This window comes from Mirounga angustirostris, unplaced genomic scaffold (assembly GCF_029215605.1).
Source record: "Mirounga angustirostris isolate CCGP_5_RB_7025 unplaced genomic scaffold, mMirAng1.0.hap1 SCAF_7, whole genome shotgun sequence".
In the NCBI taxonomy this organism is placed as follows: Eukaryota; Metazoa; Chordata; class Mammalia; order Carnivora; family Phocidae; genus Mirounga; species Mirounga angustirostris.
The window spans coordinates 54431439-54451911 of NW_026991715.1; the positions used below are offsets into that span (position 1 = coordinate 54431439).

Here is a 20473-nt window from a genome sequence, read left to right on the forward strand (position 1 = left end):
CTCGCAATGACTAGGCTAGTCCTGGGGCCACGCCCGCTCCCCCCTCCCCCCCCCGCCACCTCCACCCGGGACGCAGGGATGGAGAACCGCCTGCGCTTGGTTCCCAGACGGCGCCCGCCTCGCTACCGCCCCTGGGACCCTGGTTGCAGCTTTCAGAAAGGACAATGGGACCCCAAGTTGCGGGGTGGGGCTTCTTTCAAAAGTCTCAGCCTCGGTAGTGCTGGCTTAGGGGGAAGAGGGCGGGGGGGGGGGGGGTCGGCGGGTAGGGCCAGCGCCTCGCCCGGTGCGCGCACTAGGAGCGCGCTCTGCAGAGGCCGAATAGCGGTTCGCCCAGAACCCTGGGCGGGGCCGTGAGGGCCCGGCAGGCGCAGCCTCAGGCGCGCGGACCGACCCGCCCCCCAGCCCCGCCCGGGCTGCCGCAGTGCCCCACTCCGCTCGCCACACCTGCCCCCCGCACTGCGGCGCCCCCATCGGGCGCGGTCGGCCGGGCGTGCGCTCCGCCGGGGCCTCGGGCTTGGTGCTGCGTCCCCCCACTTCTCCCTCGGCCCGGCTTTGTAGCGCTCGTAGCCCCCCGAGTGGGCAGCTCTGGTCTCTGCCTTTGCCTTCACCCTTGGCGTTCCAGACCTCCCCTCGCCCCTGACAGAGGTCGCCAGGTCCCTCCGCAGCCCCAGCCCCTCTATTCTCTTGGGGTGGTGCTGAAACGTTTCTGCCTGGAGACACCGGCTGGTGGGCGTGGTGCAGTCCGCACTGCGGTCTCTACGGCAGCCCGAGGCGGACAAAGGGCGTTCACGCAGCCCTCGTTCCCCGCTCCCGGCGCCCCCCACCCCCATAAAAGATGAAAGGAAAACCTTATTTTCGATAAAAAAAAATTAGAGCTTGTTTTCCGACTCTGCATTTGGAAACGGCCGCTTGTCCCCAGAACAAAAGGCTGCAGGGTGGGGACTGGAGTTGCAGACCTGGTTCTTTTGTTTAACTTTAAAGCACTGATTTTCCCTTTCAGCTTAAAAAAAAAAAAAAAAGGCAGCATGGAGTCGTGTAATTTTATTCGAAAAAAATTCAAGAATAAGATTTCAATAGCGAAATGCCTTATTTGAGCATCTCAAAAACCCTTCATTTTCAAACTATAGGCCTTTAATGTGGTCCCTTCTTAGTTTGCACATTTTCTCCTTGGAAAATTTCACCCATACTGACTTTGGGTGTGGCTGCTATATGAATCAATGATTTCGGATTAAAAACAATTATTGTCAGCACCGTTGCCGGGGAATAATAATACATTGGGAGGTGCTTTGCTATCTATAAGATTTTCAGAACCACACGATGTGGTGCCCATTTTAGAGATGGGGGCCCAGAGAAGCCGGAAGGGTAGGGGACCCGCTCAAGGTCACGTCACTCCTCAGTGACAGAAGTGCCCGCGCTGCACCAGTATGGGTTTTCTGGCTCTGTCACGATGTTAGTGCAGAGCAGACAAACATCAGAGGAACATCAAACGGCAGTTTTCAGAGCTTGCCTTTGTATAGCCACCCACTTGTGGGCAGCGCCCTGTGCAGGGAGGTGGCTCAGCACTCACCTTCCTACCCTAATTATCTTCCTGCTTTGTTGCTGTGTTGGTCAACATTTACAGTACCCCATTCCTCAGGGGGTTTATTCAGTCCGCTTCTGTTTGAGGAAAAAAACAGATGCATCCAGGTAGTGCTATGAAGTGCCCTGTCTTTACACCTTTTCACACTATTAGTGTGCAGGAATAAAGTTCAGATTTGTCTTTCTGACGTTAATTTTTTGAAATTTATTGGAGTAATATATAGAGAGGAAAAGGCACAAATCACAGAGGAGGAGCTCAGTGAATTTTCACAGAATGAACACACCTGTGTTACCTAGATCAAGAAACAGGCATTGCTGGGATCCCGGAAGCCCCCTCATGTTCCCTTTCCAATCACGGTGCCTTCCTGATTTTTAATTCTCTAATTTGGTCAGGTTTTTGCATAAAACTCCAAAATTGCTGCATTGAGCCCATTAACAATCAGTCAAGTGAGTGAGCAGAGCCATTTCCTCACGCCCACTAACAGATGCTGCTTTTCCTCTGGAGATTGCTCTCCTGGGTCCCGGGGTCTCAGATGCAGCTCAAGCTACTGGGCCTTCCAGTACTAAGCGAAATTGCTCCCCTAGCTCTTCAGAGTCTGAGATGACTTAGCAACAGGGCAGGCTGGCTCTGTTTCCCTGTGCCTGACACGCTCGCCGCGGCCTCAGCCTGCAGGTCCCAGCTGGGCGTCCTCCAGAGGTCACTCCGAAACCACTGCTATTGTTGCTGGGGCCTGCGGGCCGCGTCATGGGCCGCGTTGTGTGGAGCGAGATGGAGATGCTCCGGGGGATTCGGCTCCCATTGAGTGCTGCAGGCTGGGAATGCAGTGCATCATTTGTTAGGCTTGCTTCCTGTTTCCCCTCCCATCTTAACTGCTGTTCTGTGGGTTTGGAGACCCTGGTGACTTGGAATTTTGCCATCTGATTACTGAGGGTTCTTTGGGAAGCCTAGAAAATAAACCTGTAGGAAGATGGTGGTAATGCAATAAATCAACAGGCCTGAAACATCCCGATGTGGATGCTTCGTAAAGCTTTTTGAAACCACGGAAGAGAGAGATGGTTCTTCATTTTCTCAACTGTATTATTCAAAATGTGCAATGTAAGTAAGGTTTGCTCATATCTTCTCAAATTTGAAACAATAGTCTTCCCTTGGACTGGTCTAGCTTTATTTTGTGAGTTATGCAGCACTTTATGCCAAACCACTGTTGTTACCACCAAATGCCACTCCCTGGCACCTCTTTTGCCCTCTTCCTAATTAGCCCCCAACTTAGACTTAATAGACATCCCCATTTTTAGCAGAGCCCCCACTCCTCCAGTTTATTTGAGGACGTTGACTACATATATCCATGGCTTGCAGACTGAATTCTAGAGCCTTATGAAAGTTTTCATTGCTTTATTTTATTGCTTTATAGGAATTAAGACATATAAAGAATAGTAAGTGTCAGTTTGACATTTTCAGTTGCTGGTAAAGAGTGTAACTTTTCTCTGGTTAACATTGGGAATCAACAAGATTTGTTTATAAAAAGATAGGTGTGTGTAACATCTACTGCCCTGGATTTTGAAATGTAAGTTTAGCTGATTACATTGTAACCTTCTGATGTTACTTTATTGTCTTCAGTTCAAGATGGTCAAGAGAATTAAGAACCCAGGAAAGATCTGGGGTTTAGTTTTCATTTTATTTTAACAGGAAAAACACCAACACATGGTGAAGGTTAGAAGAAGTGTTGGAGAGTGTTATATATATTATGTTCATCTTTATACTTTTCAAAGTCAAAAGGCAGATGGATTTCTGCTTGTACTGCTTAATTGGTATTATCTGGTAAGGGTTCTGTGATCCATGCTGAAATCCAAGCCAGTCCCCAAATGTAAGGTCATTAAATTGATGATTCATTCTTAATCTTCTCTAAAGGCTTACTTTTTAAATAAGTTCTAACTTTTAGACCAATAATAATTATAAATCACTTCTTTTGTTTGTTTCCAATGTGGGAAGCTATCAAAAGACCTAAATTACTTATATCAATGCTTTGAAATGATGAACTCTATGTAAGGTATTGCCTGCATTGCATGTATGTTATGAACATCAAGTTGTTGGCTTAAGAAAAAGAAAAAAAGCCAGTTGAAAGTTTAGTCAAGGGAAACAATAGGAAAACTTCTTTGATAAGTAAACCTTGAATTTAGCTCTTTTTTTGTTTTAATTCTGTTTCTTTAGTTTATGATTCTAATCTGCCTCCCGATCACTTTTTTAGCATAGTTTCACAGATCAAATCTTACAGTTTATAGGTTAACCATTTAGGTACTAGCAAAAAATATCCCAAAGCCTATGGATCAGAGGGATTTTTTTAAAAGTTCATGGGGAAAAAAAAAAAAGTCAACTTTCAAAGGCCCAAATAACTGTCAGGTAGAACCCATGTGCCATTTCAACATGTAATGAATGATCATTTTGCTGGTTTTCCCAATTTATTGTCTTTTTTAGGAATATAGATTTTAGTCTTTAAATGGGAGGTGCTTTTTAAAAATTGTCAGTTTTATTAAATAACCGTGCAAAATGCTTGCATGATTGGTAGGCTTGGCAAGATATAACCTGTATAAAGTAAGGGAAAGTGGCTCCTCATTGTTCACCCTGACTTGTCCTGTAATGAATACACCCCCTCCCCCCACACACAACCTTTTCATTTCTCCCTTTTCCATCTGTAAACTTTAGGTGCACTTTAGCCTCCCTTTTGTGCCTTGCTTTCCCCTGGATTCAGAGAACTGAGATAAAAAGATCTTTGTTACCCTCAGTCCCCTTGGCTGGAGGACTGGCCTTCGGACAGTGGTGGTTCTACCACTGGGCAGCAGCCCCAGATTAGGTGGGAGAATTCTTAGGATGCCTAGCCATAAGTCAATTTCCAGGGGTGACAGGTGTCCTCTGAGCCTAGAAATTTAATAAATGGAGGTTGACCTTCAGTTGGTGGAGTTGTTCTATTCTGCCCCAACGTAGGTAAGCCAGTAAGGGGCACAGTCTTCATAGAGTGCTGGAGAAGCAGAGGCTCAGGAAAGAGAGTGTGGCAAGAGCCAAAGATATTTTTCTGTCCTATAAGCTTTAGAGGGCCTACTGTTGGCTTCCTGTTAGGCACAGAGGGAAGATATATAAACCTACTAAATGAAATAGGAGCCTTCATTGAGAAATAGTATTTCTCTTTACTAGTATCATCCAGTAGAAGGTACAAAGTATATTATTTCTAAAATTGGTATAGAAAGTGGCCTCATTCCAAAATTTTCCTTTCCAACTAAAATAGCCAGTAAGTCCTTTGTAACCTTTATTTTATAAGTGGTAGTAGTGAATTATGCATTGTTAAGACATAATTTGACTGGAAATTGCTCCTTTGAAAAGAGAACCCTAAATTTTTAGTTTCATTGGCAGTAAAAAATCTGAGAAATATTATTTTTATCGGCCTTTTACTAGTGTAATTTAAAAATTAATTTCTAGATGGTTTTTCTGTTTTGTGCTTTTTCCCTTGCTAAATTACAAATCATACAGCCAGGAGTTTATGAAATATAAAGCAAACATTTAATTGAATGTGTCATGACAAGTTAATTGAAGTTGAGGGGAAAATGGCAAACAATAATATAAGAGCAAGTCTACATATAACCCTAGATGAAGTCGTTCAAATGATGGAGCAATTTGGACATAACGTAGAACAAAGGCAGAAAAAGCGTATGAATTTAATTTAAATACATATATCTCACTATTAACTTAGTGACCCAACTTGACAAGCCAGGAGATAAAGTGGAGCTCAGACCTGGCGCACAGAGAATCCAGTTAACAATTACCAATTAAGCAGCTCAGACAGGAGCTTGATGGTTTTTCACACTAGCCCAGTATATAGTGTATATGTTGAAGTAAAATATTCTAATGAATTCAGACCTCTCAACCTGTCAAGCTTCCTTTGAAACAAAAAGAACCCATTTATCATTTCTGCACTAAAAAGATCTGCAAAATCTCAACATGCCTTTCTTGTTAAAATTTAAATACTCCATTAGCACAAATGCAAGCTGAGGCTGTTGATGTTTCCAGGGAGACCCATAAAATTCTCCTTTATAATTTAGTGTCTCTTTAGAAATGTTAACTCTTCCACACCTGAATTCTTCCCATGGATTGCATGATCAATTCTTGCCTCTATTTGGTGGACATGCATCTATTTGAAAATATTCCTCACAGTCGAAACGTGTTTGGTGTATAATCTGAAGATAGTCTAGATGTGCAGTCAACTGAGTTTCCAGAATCTTTGTGTAATACATTTTATACATATACAAGACACACACATATATATATATATACACACACACGTAAAAGCATACACACACGCATATCTTGTTTCTTTGCAAGATAAGAAGACTGAACAAGATATAAATGGGGGTAAATACAGACAGGCATTAAGGATTTATGGGTGTGTTTAAATAATGCACTGCCATTTATACTCCCAAGTCTGTTTGAATGACTAATGACCAGGAAAAATGATTAAATGACCCGGTGTTTATTTAGAGATAGTTTGTCTGCTGTATTTTACCTGGAGGTTCAAGCCCCTGCTCTTAGTAGGTATGCAATAAATGGCTGTTGTTGCAATTGAGGATGCTCCATGCAAGGGTACAATCGTGGATACTGCCTTATGGCTCTATCATGAGCTACCTATTTGGGAAAGTATAAAAATACATAAAAAATACATTAAAAAATACTACATAATACATAAAAAATGCATTAAAAAACACATTCCAGAGTTTTGGGTGGTTTCCCAGTTTTCCCTGGCTTGCTCCCCAGTTCTCCCTTCTTCCATGTCCTCTGGGGTCCCTCTGGCCATCTCCTTTAGAAGGACAGGGGGAGGAGGAGATGAGGGAGGTAGGATATCTGAGTTCCTTAGACCCCAGCCTAGTGAATGGAAGGAAACCTGAATGTGTGTGGGAAGAGACTGTTCATGGCCCCTGGCTCTGTAGAATTTTTTTTAAAGTATAAAATGTTGCCACATTTTTTGCCTCTGGATAAGAAAATTGAGTACAACCAACAATTGTGAATGAAAGAACTACCTGCCAAGCTAGTCAGGTAAAATAAATGCAGGGGAGGACAGAGAGGGCAAGTCTTTAAGATTGAGATCCAGTCTTCTTATCACAGATCGCACACATTTTGGATTGGTATCTGGGAGTTGAGAAACCCAGGTCAAAAACGGGATGGGTAAAGAAAAACCGTATGTGCGCACAAAATGCATATGCACACTGCAAACACTATCATTTTGAAAACAAAAGCCTGGATTTGAATGCCAGCCCCCCCACCCTCACTCTCCATTTCCTTGCCACCTACAAGTGAACGCTGCGAAGCCTAGAGATGATCTGGTGGCCTCCTCACTGCTATAGAACTTAACCATCTTCCTGTCCTTTCTACTCCCTCCCTAGAGTAAAGCCTGTCATTTTCCTAATAACTGTTTTCTTTACTCTCCCAGAAAAGCTGCATTTACATTTTATGAAGGGCAGAAGTTCAGTCCACACTGCTAGTTATCCCTCTTTTGTGGCCTGGTAGGGAGACCTCCCCAGCCTTCCCATTTTGTGGGCATCCACTGCTAGCCACCAAGCTCTTCAGAAAAGAAGTTTCCACATCCCCCCATAAAGCCTGAGAAATGTCACAATGATGTTTTCCAAACCACTCTGAAATGACTAACTGGAACTCTGTCAATTCTCTTCCTTTCCCTCCTTAGGAATCCGATCATGGGACACCAACCTGATTGAATGCAACCTGGACCAAGAACTGAAACTTTTTGTGTCTCGACACTCTGCAAGATTCTCTCCTGAAGTCCCAGGTGAGGCTGTGGTTCAGTGTTAGTCAGCCTAGACTTTGAATGGACCGGGGAACAGGCCAATGACCGGAAGGCTTTGCCCAGGGCATCAAAAAGACTTTCCTCTTACTGCTAAAGGTTTCTTTGTATTTGTTATTATTAACTAGGTTAGCCAGAAGCAACCTTTTAAGAAAGTCAGTTCTAAGTTATCACTGTGTGGGTTATCTATTTTGTGGATTCTTAGTGAAAAGTTTTAAAGTTCTGGGGTATATATATATTTTTTTATTTTATTTTATTTTTTTCTATCTCACTGTACTGTCTGACTTCAAGGGATTGCAGACTATTTAAATACTAATTTTATTCAAATCAAGCTATGAATATAAATCGGATGCCCTCCACCCCCAGAATGCCACAACCTCATTCCCTCCCTAGAAAGAGGAAACATCTCCATTTCAAAATGAAATATAGCTCATCATTTCATCATTGCATTGTCACCCACTTTTCTTGGTGTGGGTAAAAGAGTCTGAAATTCCAAACTGCTATTAAAATAGCCTTTTTTTCAGAGATGAAAAAGAATACTGCAGAGTAAAGGTAAGGATACAAAAATTAGGTTACATGTGGAAATGCTACCAGTAGCCAGCTGCCTCAGTAGGGATATACTCTGACCTCTGCCTCTAGGCCTGGGGATGTACTGAGACTGGCCCACCTTATCTTCCTCTTGTGAGCAGTGATCCACAGTTCTCCCTCTTGGTCACCTTTGAGGATTATGAGCAGAGGTGCTGGCCCATAAAGACTCCCAACCTGTGTTTCTCAAAAACTCTGCCACTGATCTATCATAGACAACTGTATTGCATTTTATTTCTTGGATCTCACTTAAATTTTTATGTAAAATAGAGAAAACTCTTTAGTGTCTACATGATTCTGTTGTATGATTGCTAATTTTATTGGCATTGGTATAAAATCAGGATGGGGTTCTGCCTGTTTTGATTGATTATATCATATTCCATTAGCCTTATACATACTGAGCTTTGAAACCCCTTATTGAATGTCATGGCTTCAGGAATCACACTTGGCTGCAGCAATCTGCCCGTGGGACTATCCTAGTTCTTTGAGTTTGATATTAGAATGAAATCCCATACATTTCAGGTGTCTGAATGAATTGTTGCTTTTAAGCACGGAATTGAGTAAATGTGCTAAGAAAATGTAGCAGAAACTGGTTCGTTAAAAGTTAACTTGAAACGAAGCAAAGCCACGTGAAAAATCAGCTTTTAAGTAACTTTGCTTTCGAGGGGGGAAAAAAAATAAAAGAATGATCCAGAGACTATCAGACAGCACAGGACTTGATGAAGTAAAGGTACAGTATATGGTTGCTTCTTGCGTTATTGTGTTGTGTTTTTATGTCTTGCACATCTCCATAACTTTTAAAAACATCTCACAAAAATAGGGGCACCTGGGTGGTCTGCCTTCAGCTCAGATCATGATCCCAGGGTTCTGGGATCGAGCCCCGCATCAGGCTCCCTGCTCAGGGGGAAGCCTGCTTCTCCCTCTCCTGCTCCCCCTGCTTGTGTTCCCTCTCTCGCTGTGTCTCTCTCTGTCAAATAAATCTTAAAAAAAAAAAATCTCACAAAAATAAAAATAAGAGAAGTACCCTTTTCCAACAAGTATGTTTCAAAATGGAAAAGCAAGTTTTTATCATTTCTCTGTGGATTGTTCTGGCTTTCTTACTAAGAATGTTTGTAAAGCTACCTTTTTTTTTTTGGTAAACAAATCATGTGATTCCTATTGTGTTCATTCATCCTTGGATTGACTTGGCTGAATGACAGCTGTGTATTGCAAAATGAAAGGCTTGCAAGAACTGCTGAAGAATTTACCATTTCTGGACCAAAGACCTAAAATTACTCTTGTGGACTCGGAAGGTCAGGTCCTCCCAACCACTACTTTAGCCCAGGGTGCCTTGTTTTCCCTCCTTTTGCTGCTCTTTCCTGTTACCTACCTAGCTGTGTATCAGCGCTGTGCTACCCACTGTGTCTAGAGATGGGCCTCTGGACATGCAGCAGTCCTCCCATTCTTGCTGACTCCGGGCAGGGTGGGTGTTAGGACCTTCCCTTTTAAGCCTAAGAGCTCACTGTGCAGGGCCGGGCCTCCCCGCTGAGGACTGAACATCTAGAACCGAGCCACGGGAGTATAGCCCCTGTGTGGGGAGCGCTCAGAGTGGCATGAAGGTTTTTAACCAAGACTACAGTAGATGAGGGAAGCACAGGTCAGATTCAGGTTCAGGTAAGTAAGTGTGTTTTGGAGAGAAGAGATGTCATGTTAGAGGACATGGATGCAGAACAGGGGTAAGTGGACATTGCAGGCTGTTCACGGGATTAGACCCAAAGAAACCTTTAGCTTTTCCTGAACAAACAGGCCTAGGTTTTAGGGGAAATTTGAAGTCTGTTTTTAAGTGGGTCCAAGTCTAATGGTCTCTCCCCCAGCCCCTGAAATTCTGTAGGAACTAGTGTCTGTACCTTAGGCCCCCAAAGTGGAGCCAGTTGAACCTCTACATTGAGAGTTTCAAGATTCTAAGTTAACCTAGAGGCAAGGAGCAAGGTGAGGGATGGATTCCTTAAACACATAAAGCCACTCAGCCAGTCAGTTAGGAAATAATTAAATAGCTCCTATACTGTGCCAGGCACTAAGGGGTGAGGGTGGGTGAACACACAGTGATGAGCAAAACCCACATGGTCACTGTGTTTCTTGGGAGAGAGGGGGCATCCAGCGTCACATGTGGACTAGCATAAATTCCTGCATCCAGTCTGAACAGTTTGTGTTAAGTTGGGTTTTTTAGGCTAGCAGATTTACAGTCAAATATTCATTGTCTTCCCTGACACAAAGAGATTAGGAGCTAGGGTTGCTGGTTTTTTTTTTAAGATTTTACACATTTATTTGACAGAGAGAGAGAACAAGAAGGGGGAGCAGCAGGCAGAGGGAGAGGGAGAAGCAGGCTCCCCGCTGAGCAGGGAGCCCAATGCGGGCTCCATCCCAGGCCCTTGGGATCCTGACCTGAGCCGAAGGCAGACGCTTAACAACTGAGCCACCCGGGCGCCCCTAGGGTTGCTCTCTCATCTGTTTTTCGTTCATGTTATTACTCCTTTGTTGTTGTTTTTAAGCACTGGAGATCACTTATCAAACACTGGTGGCACCCTCCAAGGCAGCTGACAGGTCAGTGGTGGCTCCAGCTCCTGTAGGTCTGATACTAGTTTACCTCTTGTATTAATTTTTAAATATGATTGTGAGATTCAGTTGGCTATTTCTTCAGGGTTGCAGGTCTCATTCAAGCCCACTCTGGAAGATTTAGTCATCTTGAACAAAAATATCCTTTGAGCAGGAAGCTGGAACAGGAGTGCTTTCTCTGTACAAGGTGGGGGTCGGATTGGATGAATGGTGAGGTGGTGGTTCCCCGAGTTCCTCAGAACTGAGTCCTGGGATCACTAAGCCTCCCCAACTCCGGCATGCTATAAGTTTTGGAACGATCAGTCATCCAGGCCATCGTTTACTCTCTGGAACCTGTTGCAGCATTGACTTGCCTAAAGATCACTCAGCAAACATCTGCTTTGTGCCCAGGGCTGGTCTGCTGTTTTGCCCTGTTGTAAAACCATTCTTGGCCACATCTAAGTTGGGGTCCGGCAAGACTAGTTATCTTTTTTTTTTTTTTAAAGATTTTATTTATTTATTCATGAGAGACACAGAGAGAGAGAGAGAGGCAGAGGGAGAAGCAGGCTCCCAAGGAGCAGGGAGCCCAATGTGGGACTCGATCCCAGGACCCTGGGATCATGACCTGAGCCGAAGGCAGACGCTTGACCATCTGAGCCACCCAGGCACCCAAGACTAGTTATCTTGAGAGAAGAGGTTGGGTACTCCATCATGAATCCTCTCCAGTCTTTTACTCAAGGAAAGTCCAATAATTGAGTCTTTTCAAAATAAAGCCATCATCTCGTTTCCTTATATTTATCAATTCCAGTACTATCAGAAGTCTTTATATATTATAGCATGTGTTTTGTACCTTAATCACGTTGGCTGAGAATCATTTTTGTAAGTCTCATCACAAGAGTAGAGCTAGGCTTACCGTGCTGTATAGCACTTATTTCATTCTCTATTCTTACTTGCTGTTTCTCCCTAATGTAACTTTAAATCTATTATTATAACAATAGAGGAGGATATCTCCTACGGGTTCCAAGAAGCACCCCATGATTATCTGTGTTAGGCATCATTTCAAAACAGCAAACAAGTGCAAATCAATCTCAGAGCAAGGGGCGGCAGAGTGAAAATTAATTTCAGTTTTCTTTTTTCCATCATTTGCCACTTCTATCTGCCTATTAAAGTAATTTTCAAAATTTGATAACCCAGATCCTCCCCACCAACATAGCATAATGATTGAGTGGGTATTCTGGAGCTAACCTACCTGAGTTTTGATCCTCGCTGACATTTATTGGCTATAGGATGTTGGGCAAGTTACTTAATCATTCTATGCCTCAGTTTTAGTGTCTGTAAAATAGAGAGTCACTTCTACCTCATAGAACTTTCGTGAGGGTCAAATGAGTGAATGCATGTAAAGATCTTCAAATAGTGCTTTGTCATGTGGTAAAACAGTAAATGTAAGTTAGTGTTCAAAGTGTCTCTTCTGTTGGAAATGTATTTGAGTTGGGTATTTGCTGATTATTATTATCTGGGGGAAATACTGGCTTTAGATATTGGCTGGCTTCCTTTTTGTAATAATATTAAAATTTGTATCAAAGATGTTTTTCAGAGAAATAATTGCCCCAGTATTATCAGAAGACACATAGCTGCCAGTTATGGGTAGGGGGCAGCAACACTGTATGACTGAGTTTAGGAAGGTCCTTTGAGCATGAGAGCAAAAAGGAGGCAATGTGCTAAGGTGCTGGCGTAACAGAACCTTCGGGCAGCGGGCAGCGTTGGAGACCGTTTGTAAAATGGTCCTGTTGGTGCCCATGCCAAGATGCTGATGTCAGTGAGAGTGCTAGCGTGCTTTCTTGCTGGGGTAATCCACCCCTGGGTAACTTCTGCCCCTCCATTCAAGTACTTGGTTCTCTCTCCAATCAACAAGTGGCCATAGAGCTTGCCAATTTTAAGAAGCCAAGATTTCTGGTGGTTTATTTTCTTAGTCAATGGAATCAATAGTAAGACTTGGCATATTTACATTTTGTCAATAATTTTGTAATTTAGGAATTACCATACTCACGAAGATCTTCGTGCAATGTGATTGGTTTTGTAATGTGTCTATGGGTGATTCTGCTTAAGAACCCATGCCTTTTCTCTGGAAGATACACAAACCACGGCTGAGGATCCTTGGATTTGTGTGGCACGACTGCTAAAAATATCTGGCCTCTAGATTGGTTTTTGACGGAGAATTAAAATCAAGCCTTTTGAATTTAAGTCATGTGAATCCTCTGCTCCCTTTGACATTAATGAGGCAAGGTTTTACAATATTTGCCAGTAGAATGATAAGACATGCTGAAGTGCTCTTAGAAGAGGTCTAAGAATATTTTTAGTTGCCTTCTCTGTCAGTCTACACTTGTATGTTTAGTCTGTAGTACAGAATTATAGCTTAATTGTATGTGCCTAGAATGCGTCGACTGCTCTATGACAGTGCGTAATGAATGTGTTTTCAGCCCCATTCCCAATCCTTAAACAACGAAGCACACAAATACACGTTTAGTTGTGTGCAGGAGGTTGACTTAACCCTCAGGGAACCTGTGATTTCAGACGGAAGGCAAATACTTCATCTTCCTTTTCTCTCTGTCTCTGTCTCCTCTCCCACGTTGCACATGCATATGTACAGACGCTCGCCCACATGCCCACAGGGCTCATCTTTTCTCATTGCACCATCATCCAAGGTTATGGGAGGAACCCTGGTAGGAGAAGAAAACCACAAACACAGAGCCTTACTCTGTGGAAGCAACCAGACCTCTGTTTAACATCCATTGAGGTCAATGTGTGTGCCTGGGAAGGGAACTCCCATTTTTATGCAAACCACTGGCCTTTCTCCCACTTGCCCCCTGCCCTCGGCCTTCCCACCCGGTTGTGGTTGGCTGGTGGAGATTTGGCAGCCCCTCCCGCTCCACTGCTCCCATTCACACGTTGCAGCCTGAACATGGAGCTTGGAATGGCCTGGTCACCCCCACCTGTATTTAATTGAAACAGTGAAAGGGCCAAGCTTTCTGTGGTGAAGAACCAGAATTTTGTAGTGCATGCAACACAAGGCGTAACTCCTGCAAGGTTTATATTTTGCTCACACACTAGTGTGATTTTTTTTTTTTTCTGGTGTAGGTGTGGCCAGCAGAGAGGAATAACATGGTGTTTCATTGCCATGTTCATGTGCCTTCATTCCTCAGGCTTGTTAATGATGGCTCATTCAGACCACCCTGGAAATACCTATTCATCTCACTTTTTTTTCCTTGAGTAAAAAATGTTTTACTCTGCTGGCTGTAATGGTTCTGAAGCCATTCCTAATGGGCACTGTGAAACCACTCAGCACAGATATGCTCAGGCAGGAAGGTGGCAGAAAAGTGGCTCCCCGGGCCCAGTAGCCATTTGGGGGAATGTCAATAACCCCGCCATTAAATCCAACTAAGTGGATTTCAGAACAGCTGTTAACATTGCCAACCAGGGACAGCCTCTCATGCTGAGTGTTAGCGCTTTTGTCTTCATTTCCAGAGAGCAAAAAAAGCCTATAGTTTTTTGCTGGTAGAGATTTATTGTTGTTGTTTTGTTTGTTTTTCTATTTTTTTTTTTTTTTAAAGCAGCAACATCAGCAAACCATCAAGCAACTCCAGCAAGTCCCTTTGCTTTTTCTTGCCTTGCATGCTGGAAATAAGGGTGAAAGATGAGTAATAAAGTATAAACTAATAGATTGTTTTAAATAAATGGCAAGTAGTATTTTTTAGTGCTTATTATTAGGCAAGGAATTGTTCAGGGATGTATGGAAGAATGAGGTATCCCGCTGTTGACGGTTTACTTGGGAAAATATATCATTCACAGCTTTAAAAAACACTAACAAAGAGTATTTTCTTAATTTACAAAGTGTGTGTGTGAGACAGAGAGAGGGAGGGAGGGAGGGAGGGAGGAAGAAGCAGATTTACTCAAATCCTTATAGAAGACAAGGGGTAAGAATGGAGATCATAAGAAGCATTGCATTTTGATTGTTCAGCGGTAGAATTAGTCATAATGACAAAGGTTACCCAGGTACCAGCACTGCCACCCCCAGCCACAACCCAGGGCTAATTAAACGCCACCTAGGCAACCATCAAGTATGCTCAAACATCATCCTCCCGGGCTTACGCCTTTTGTTTTCTCTCTGTGGTCTAAGGGTAATTTCTATTGCATGTGAAGTCAGATTTCCTTGGTCCTAGAGAAATGTGAGAAAGTGAGAAGCGCCCCTGGGGAAGCACAATTATAAATGGCCCATAGGCACTGCAGAAATTAACATAAACACAAGACAAAAATAATGTTCTTTTTATAAAGTATTCCAACCTATGTTAAAGACCTGCCTTCAGTGAGCGCTGCCGAGAGGTCGGCTGACGGAAAATGCACCAAGAGGCTACACATGATTTAAACATAAAATTACCTCATTAAAAATAAACACTACAAGCCTAGGGCAGGCGGCGTTTTATTGGATGTGTCTCCTCTCTGCAGTTGTGCCACACCTCATTTTAAAGACTCCCACTGAGGTTGCCTCTAAGAATTGCCCTGTGGGGTTAATTTCCTTGAGGGCTCAGATAAACTATGAACTACCCAAAGAGTGCCTCCGTTTGGCAAGTTCTCCGAACCTGCCCTTTACCACGCCTTTCTTAATCAGGTTGGCGTTGGAGGCTGTCAGTAGATGAGCCACAATCGAGCATTTTGGACCCAATTCATGGATTCTTTGTTTGCATCTCACAGGGATAGTCTGGGGAAGGAACTGCTGCTCCCCAGAGGGACCCCACTTTTCTAGGGTACTCTGCCCCCAGCACACTGCTCCATACAGATGTTGCTTTTTGGTTCCTGAAATGGCAGTCAATGGAAATGTCACATTTGGGGAAGTTACCTTGAGAGCAATAAAGCTGAAGAATGGAATGAATTCTGTAATCCAGGCCAACAACATGCTCTTGGTGCAGAGCTCCTCGGCCATTTTGAGCGTTGTGTTTTGCCTTCTAAACTCTCCTGGGGTTTGACGTCTATGAAAGACCAGGGAAACTTGAAAACTGCTTGCTGGAACTCCTCCCTTTTTAATGTTTGTGACCAAGCCCGAGAAGGGTGTGGGAAGGGAAGGAGGCGGGGAGGGATTCCTTATCATATACTGATCCATTGGAAAGAAGATGATCTTTTCCCAGTATATGAGACATCTTTTTAGAAGGTGCCCTCTTATGAGCCAGTCTATCATTACACGTTTATGTAACTAGTTCCCGCAGCAAGACACTGTTTTATTTCCTGGCTCTGCAGGCCGTAAGAAGATGTGTAAGTAATCCTGGCCTGAGAGTTATTTACAGTCGGATGTGGAAATAAGATAACTAACAGAAGTGAGTGTATAGTGTGTGTCAAATGGGAATTTTGCGGGAGGATCCTTCTGTAAATTCTGTTTGTTCAGGCTATTTTAGAAAGTACACATGCATAAAAATATGCACCAGAATTGTACTAACCTGTACAAATTGAGGCATAAATACAACAGATCTAAGGCGCTGGTTTGTCTTTGTGACCAAGGAATTTTGGATCCACACTGAATTAATGATTCCCTAGAATGGAGCTACATGTTCAGTTAAGCCCTTTAATTTAATTATGAAAAGACTGCATTGCCCTTTTAAGGATTCACCCCCTCTGAAAGCATGTGAGAACAAAGCTGCTGAACTCAGTGTACAGGCTTGATTTCATCTTTGGGGGCTGAAAAATTGTCCATTGGTAGACTCTGAAGACACTTGGGAGAGATCGTGAAAGGGAAAGATTTTATGAAAATAAATCTGCAGTAAGTGGTCCAGTGCCCCGAGGCTAAAATGAGCACTTTGGAGATGGAAAGCACCTGATTCAGTTGTTCCTCTATCCAGAGAAGCAGTGAGGGAATGTCTGTTGTGAGCTGCTTCCCAGGTCTCTCCCCTTTCCGGAAAGTTCTCGGAGCCTGACCTCATGCTGCAGCTCTGGGGCACCTGAGACTATTGTTGCCCGTGTAGCCCCCTGAAAAGTTGCTGGGAGGCCTTTCCTCTTTCGCAACATAAAGGGATTAGACTAGATGAGGGTATCTGGAATTTTGTTCTGCCAGCTGATCATTCTATAAAACAATAGATGGTCAGTGGAGAAGTCCACAGTGAAGTAAGTCTGGGAACCGTGGCACACGAGATCTTATTTTTGAGCAGCCATAAAGTATGTAACTGCATGTAAATAAGCTTGTTTAATTTTGTATAACCATACGTTTCCTTAACATATTTGACTAGTCACTTTGACCATCACTCTTTCCCAGGGATCTAGATTTCTATAGAACACAGTTTGGGAGAGGATGGACTAAGCGATCTCTGAGTCCCTTCCAGTTTTTTATATTCCATGTTTCCCTTCCAGTTTTTTATATTCCATTTTTCCTTGAATTTTTACTAAATTGTCTCGTCACTGACATGTAGAGGAGAATTTGTCCTATTCCCTGTGTAGCTTAAAATGATTTTTAATCCAGTTTTTAAAATATCAATGACAGAATTTAGTTTAGAAAATCTGTCTGTCCCATCTGCTAGGATTAGTTTTAGGGGGAGATGCACAGCGTTGTGACACTTAGGCTGATTTCCCAGGGGGAATTCTTGGCCCTTGGCTGTTCCCATCTGTCTTTACCTTGCAGACAAACCAAACAAGGCAAAACTTAATCATGTTTGCACAATGCCAAACACCTGCATGGAAAGTATTTCAAAAGTCAAATTCATGAGTTTTTATCTATATAATGCCAAACAGGAAATAGCTACATTTTTTTCCATTAAAATTAGAATTTCCACATTGGTGTTTGGTACTGTATTAAGCCTTAGATTAGCTACTTACTCACAGATCTTTGGAAGGACGCTAAAGATTGAACCTTCTGAGTTCATCTGTCGGCTGAGTGTGTTAAAAGTGCCAGGGATGTCATTTGTTACAGACAATTGAGAATGGCCTGCATTTTAATAAGCATGATCAGCTATGCATATCTTGTCATGTGAACCACCAATTAGCACAATGTGATCTAACAAGTCACTGCATGTAGATAGGAATGCCCTTGGGAAGCAAAGCTCAAACCAAATCATTACTGACAGTGTACAACTTGCATGCAGGTAATCATTATCAGAAAGCCATGATTATACAGAAGGAAAAGTGATTTTTATGGTAATTCATCATATGATTGACTGTTGGTATCTAATACCTTTAAGGTAACATTTTCAATTTGTCTTATTTCTAATATGGTCATGTTTGCAAAGAAAGTTTAATTCACTCACTAGAATCTACTAATATTTTTACAGCAAACCTTATAGAGTGTCCTAAAACCTAAATGAAATAAAATATATACAACAACATTCATGATATTATCTTTATGGATGAGAAGAATGGTGGTTTTGTTCATCAAATATTCTTGCTAATAGAGGGTTGCCAATAATTCCTTGGGTGATTATTATCTTTTTAAGTTTTGGAATCCAGAATCCAGTAATATAGTCCTTTCTGTTATATGAACACCTCAAATTTATCTAGAATGTACTTAGAATTTCTAAACCAAATTTATATGAGAGCCCAGGATGTACTTAAACTAGAGAACATCCCCTAGAAATCTGTTATTCATTTTTCCTCTAAAATAGAGTGGTATTTTCAAAGGTAGCTTTTAAAAAAAGTCATTGCACTCATTGGGCAGATATTGGCATTGTATTTTTTTAATTTTTTTTGTTATTATGTTCTGTTAATCCCCATACATTACATCATTAGTTTTAGATGTAGTGTTCCATGATTCATTGTTTGTGCATAACACCCAGTGCTCCATTCAGTACATGCCCTCTTTAATACCCATCACCAGGCTAACCCATCCCTTCACCCCCCTCCCCTCTAGAACCGTCAGTTTGTTTTTCAGAGTGATATTGGCATTGTATTGAAGCACAGCCAAGAGAGACTCACTCCCACAAAAGAATACACTTTGCCGCCTCCATGGAACCCAACCGTAGAATAATCTAACTGAACCTTTCTTGGATAATTCAGGAAGAAAGTCCTCTGTGTCTCAGGTTCTCATTTGAATACTAGTGGTAGCTACACTGTCCATGTGGGGGTTTGCTGTTTAGAAGCGAGTTCTTTTTTTTTTTTTTTAAAGATTTTATTTATTTATTCGTAAGAGACAGAGATGGAGAGAGGCAGAGGGAGAAGCAGCCTCCCAAGGAGCAGGGAGCCCGATGCGGGACTCGATCCCAGGACCCTGGGATCATGACCTGAGCCGAAGGCAGAAGCTTAACCATCTGAGCCACCCAGGCGCCCAAGAAGCGAGTTCTTATTACTGAAACATTAATGAACAAACCGTTTCTATTGAGTTGGCCGGATGGTCACATCCGTATGGGTATGATTTTATTTCTATAGAAAACAACAGATATCCCTAGCTGTTACACTGCTTTAGAAGAAGAGTCATTGGTTCTAGATATCATAAAAAGGACCCAGAACTGTCTCTGTAGAGAAACAGACCACGGCAATTTTCTAGGTAGCTTTAAGAAAAATCTCAGTTTGCAACGTATGCATTAGCCTGCTGCATTTACATTGTCCTGTTTTATGTACAACTGGTGCACCCCACTCCTAAGTCCCAACCATTTCTCCTTCCTAGTTCCTAAATCTCTTGTACGTGAGAACTTACTTTTTTAAAGAGATAATTGTCTTCTCCATTGCACCATCTCCCTCCTGATGAGCTAATAAACACAAAAACCCAACCAAGTGGTGACAAAAATGAGAAGTGAGATAATTTTTAAAGGCTTATTGCCTGTGCTTTCCGATTGTCCAGAATAGCTGTAGATCTTAGGAATAGGTTGTATGGCTAAAATTATGTGGACATTTGCATGCACATATGTAATTACATGTGTGTATGTGTGTGTGAATGCTTTTGCTTTTATATCATTTCAAAAACATCATTTCCTTTTAAAGAAGGCTTAGATCATCCAAGTCAATATCTGTTGATGAGAAAGGGATATTTCATGTGGGTTCACCTCCTGTCCTTCCATTGCTTTCTCATCTGGATCACTCATGCCTTTTCCCCCACTTCATGTCACCTATTTCCCTCCTGTTTCTCTTCTCTTCTTCCCCTTTGCCCTAGTTTTCGCTCTGCGCTCTCTAATTACAGCCGCCTTTGCTACAAATAATGGTGGTTTGGGTTATTATAAAACATCTAGGGAGATAGTTGTCTGCTTTTTAAAAGAAGCATTGCATTATCTATTACACATATTATTATTCTGTGCCTCATTTTTGTTTTATTATTTTATACATAGAACAGAGACTCTTTGGAGCCTTTGGAATAACATTCCAGCATATAAATATGCGGGAAATAATTTGGCAAATTGACTCACTCTGAGGTTATTTAGAAATATTATTCCATCATCAGATAGAAATTTCTGTTGCTGGAATCTTTTAGCCAGCAAATGGATTTTCTATGCTTGGTTAGCAGACTCATCAAAAATATGACATTAGTTATCTGCCTACCCGCCTCCCAAGTTACAACTTAAAAGGAAGGAAAAGAAAGAACAACCAAACAAAAACTTACTTTGAGTAGGTCTGAGAATGGGAAACATTGAGACCAAAGAGCTTGAATCAGATAACCATAGGGCTAGATATTTTAATCTTTCAGGACTGTACTTTCCAGAAATGACCTTTTCCCAATTGCAATTGAATGATACGAAGAATGCAACTATCTCTTAACCATAGAACTAAGGAGGCCTTAGGCTAATGCCCCTTGGTAAAGAGCCTTAGAATAGTGCCTGGCATATAGTACTGGCTTAGAACTCATATGACAATGAATGGTGAGGTGTTATGGGTTTGAGAAACTGTAATTAGCTCCTTGGTTTGAAAAATAAACCACATAAGAAGTCTGAAAATTTGCACTGATTATT

General features: G+C 42.3%; 1 protein-coding gene across 1 annotated transcript in view; it reads left to right on the forward strand.

The window, feature by feature from the left end:
* The window catches only part of MAP1B (microtubule associated protein 1B), a 92854-nt gene that overhangs the window by 924 nt on the left and 71457 nt on the right, over window positions 1-20473 (forward strand). The window contains exon 2 of the mRNA XM_045896252.3: window positions 7299-7400. Coding sequence (XP_045752208.2) covers window positions 7299-7400 — 102 coding nt within the window. The remainder of the gene's footprint in view (window positions 1-7298; window positions 7401-20473) is intronic.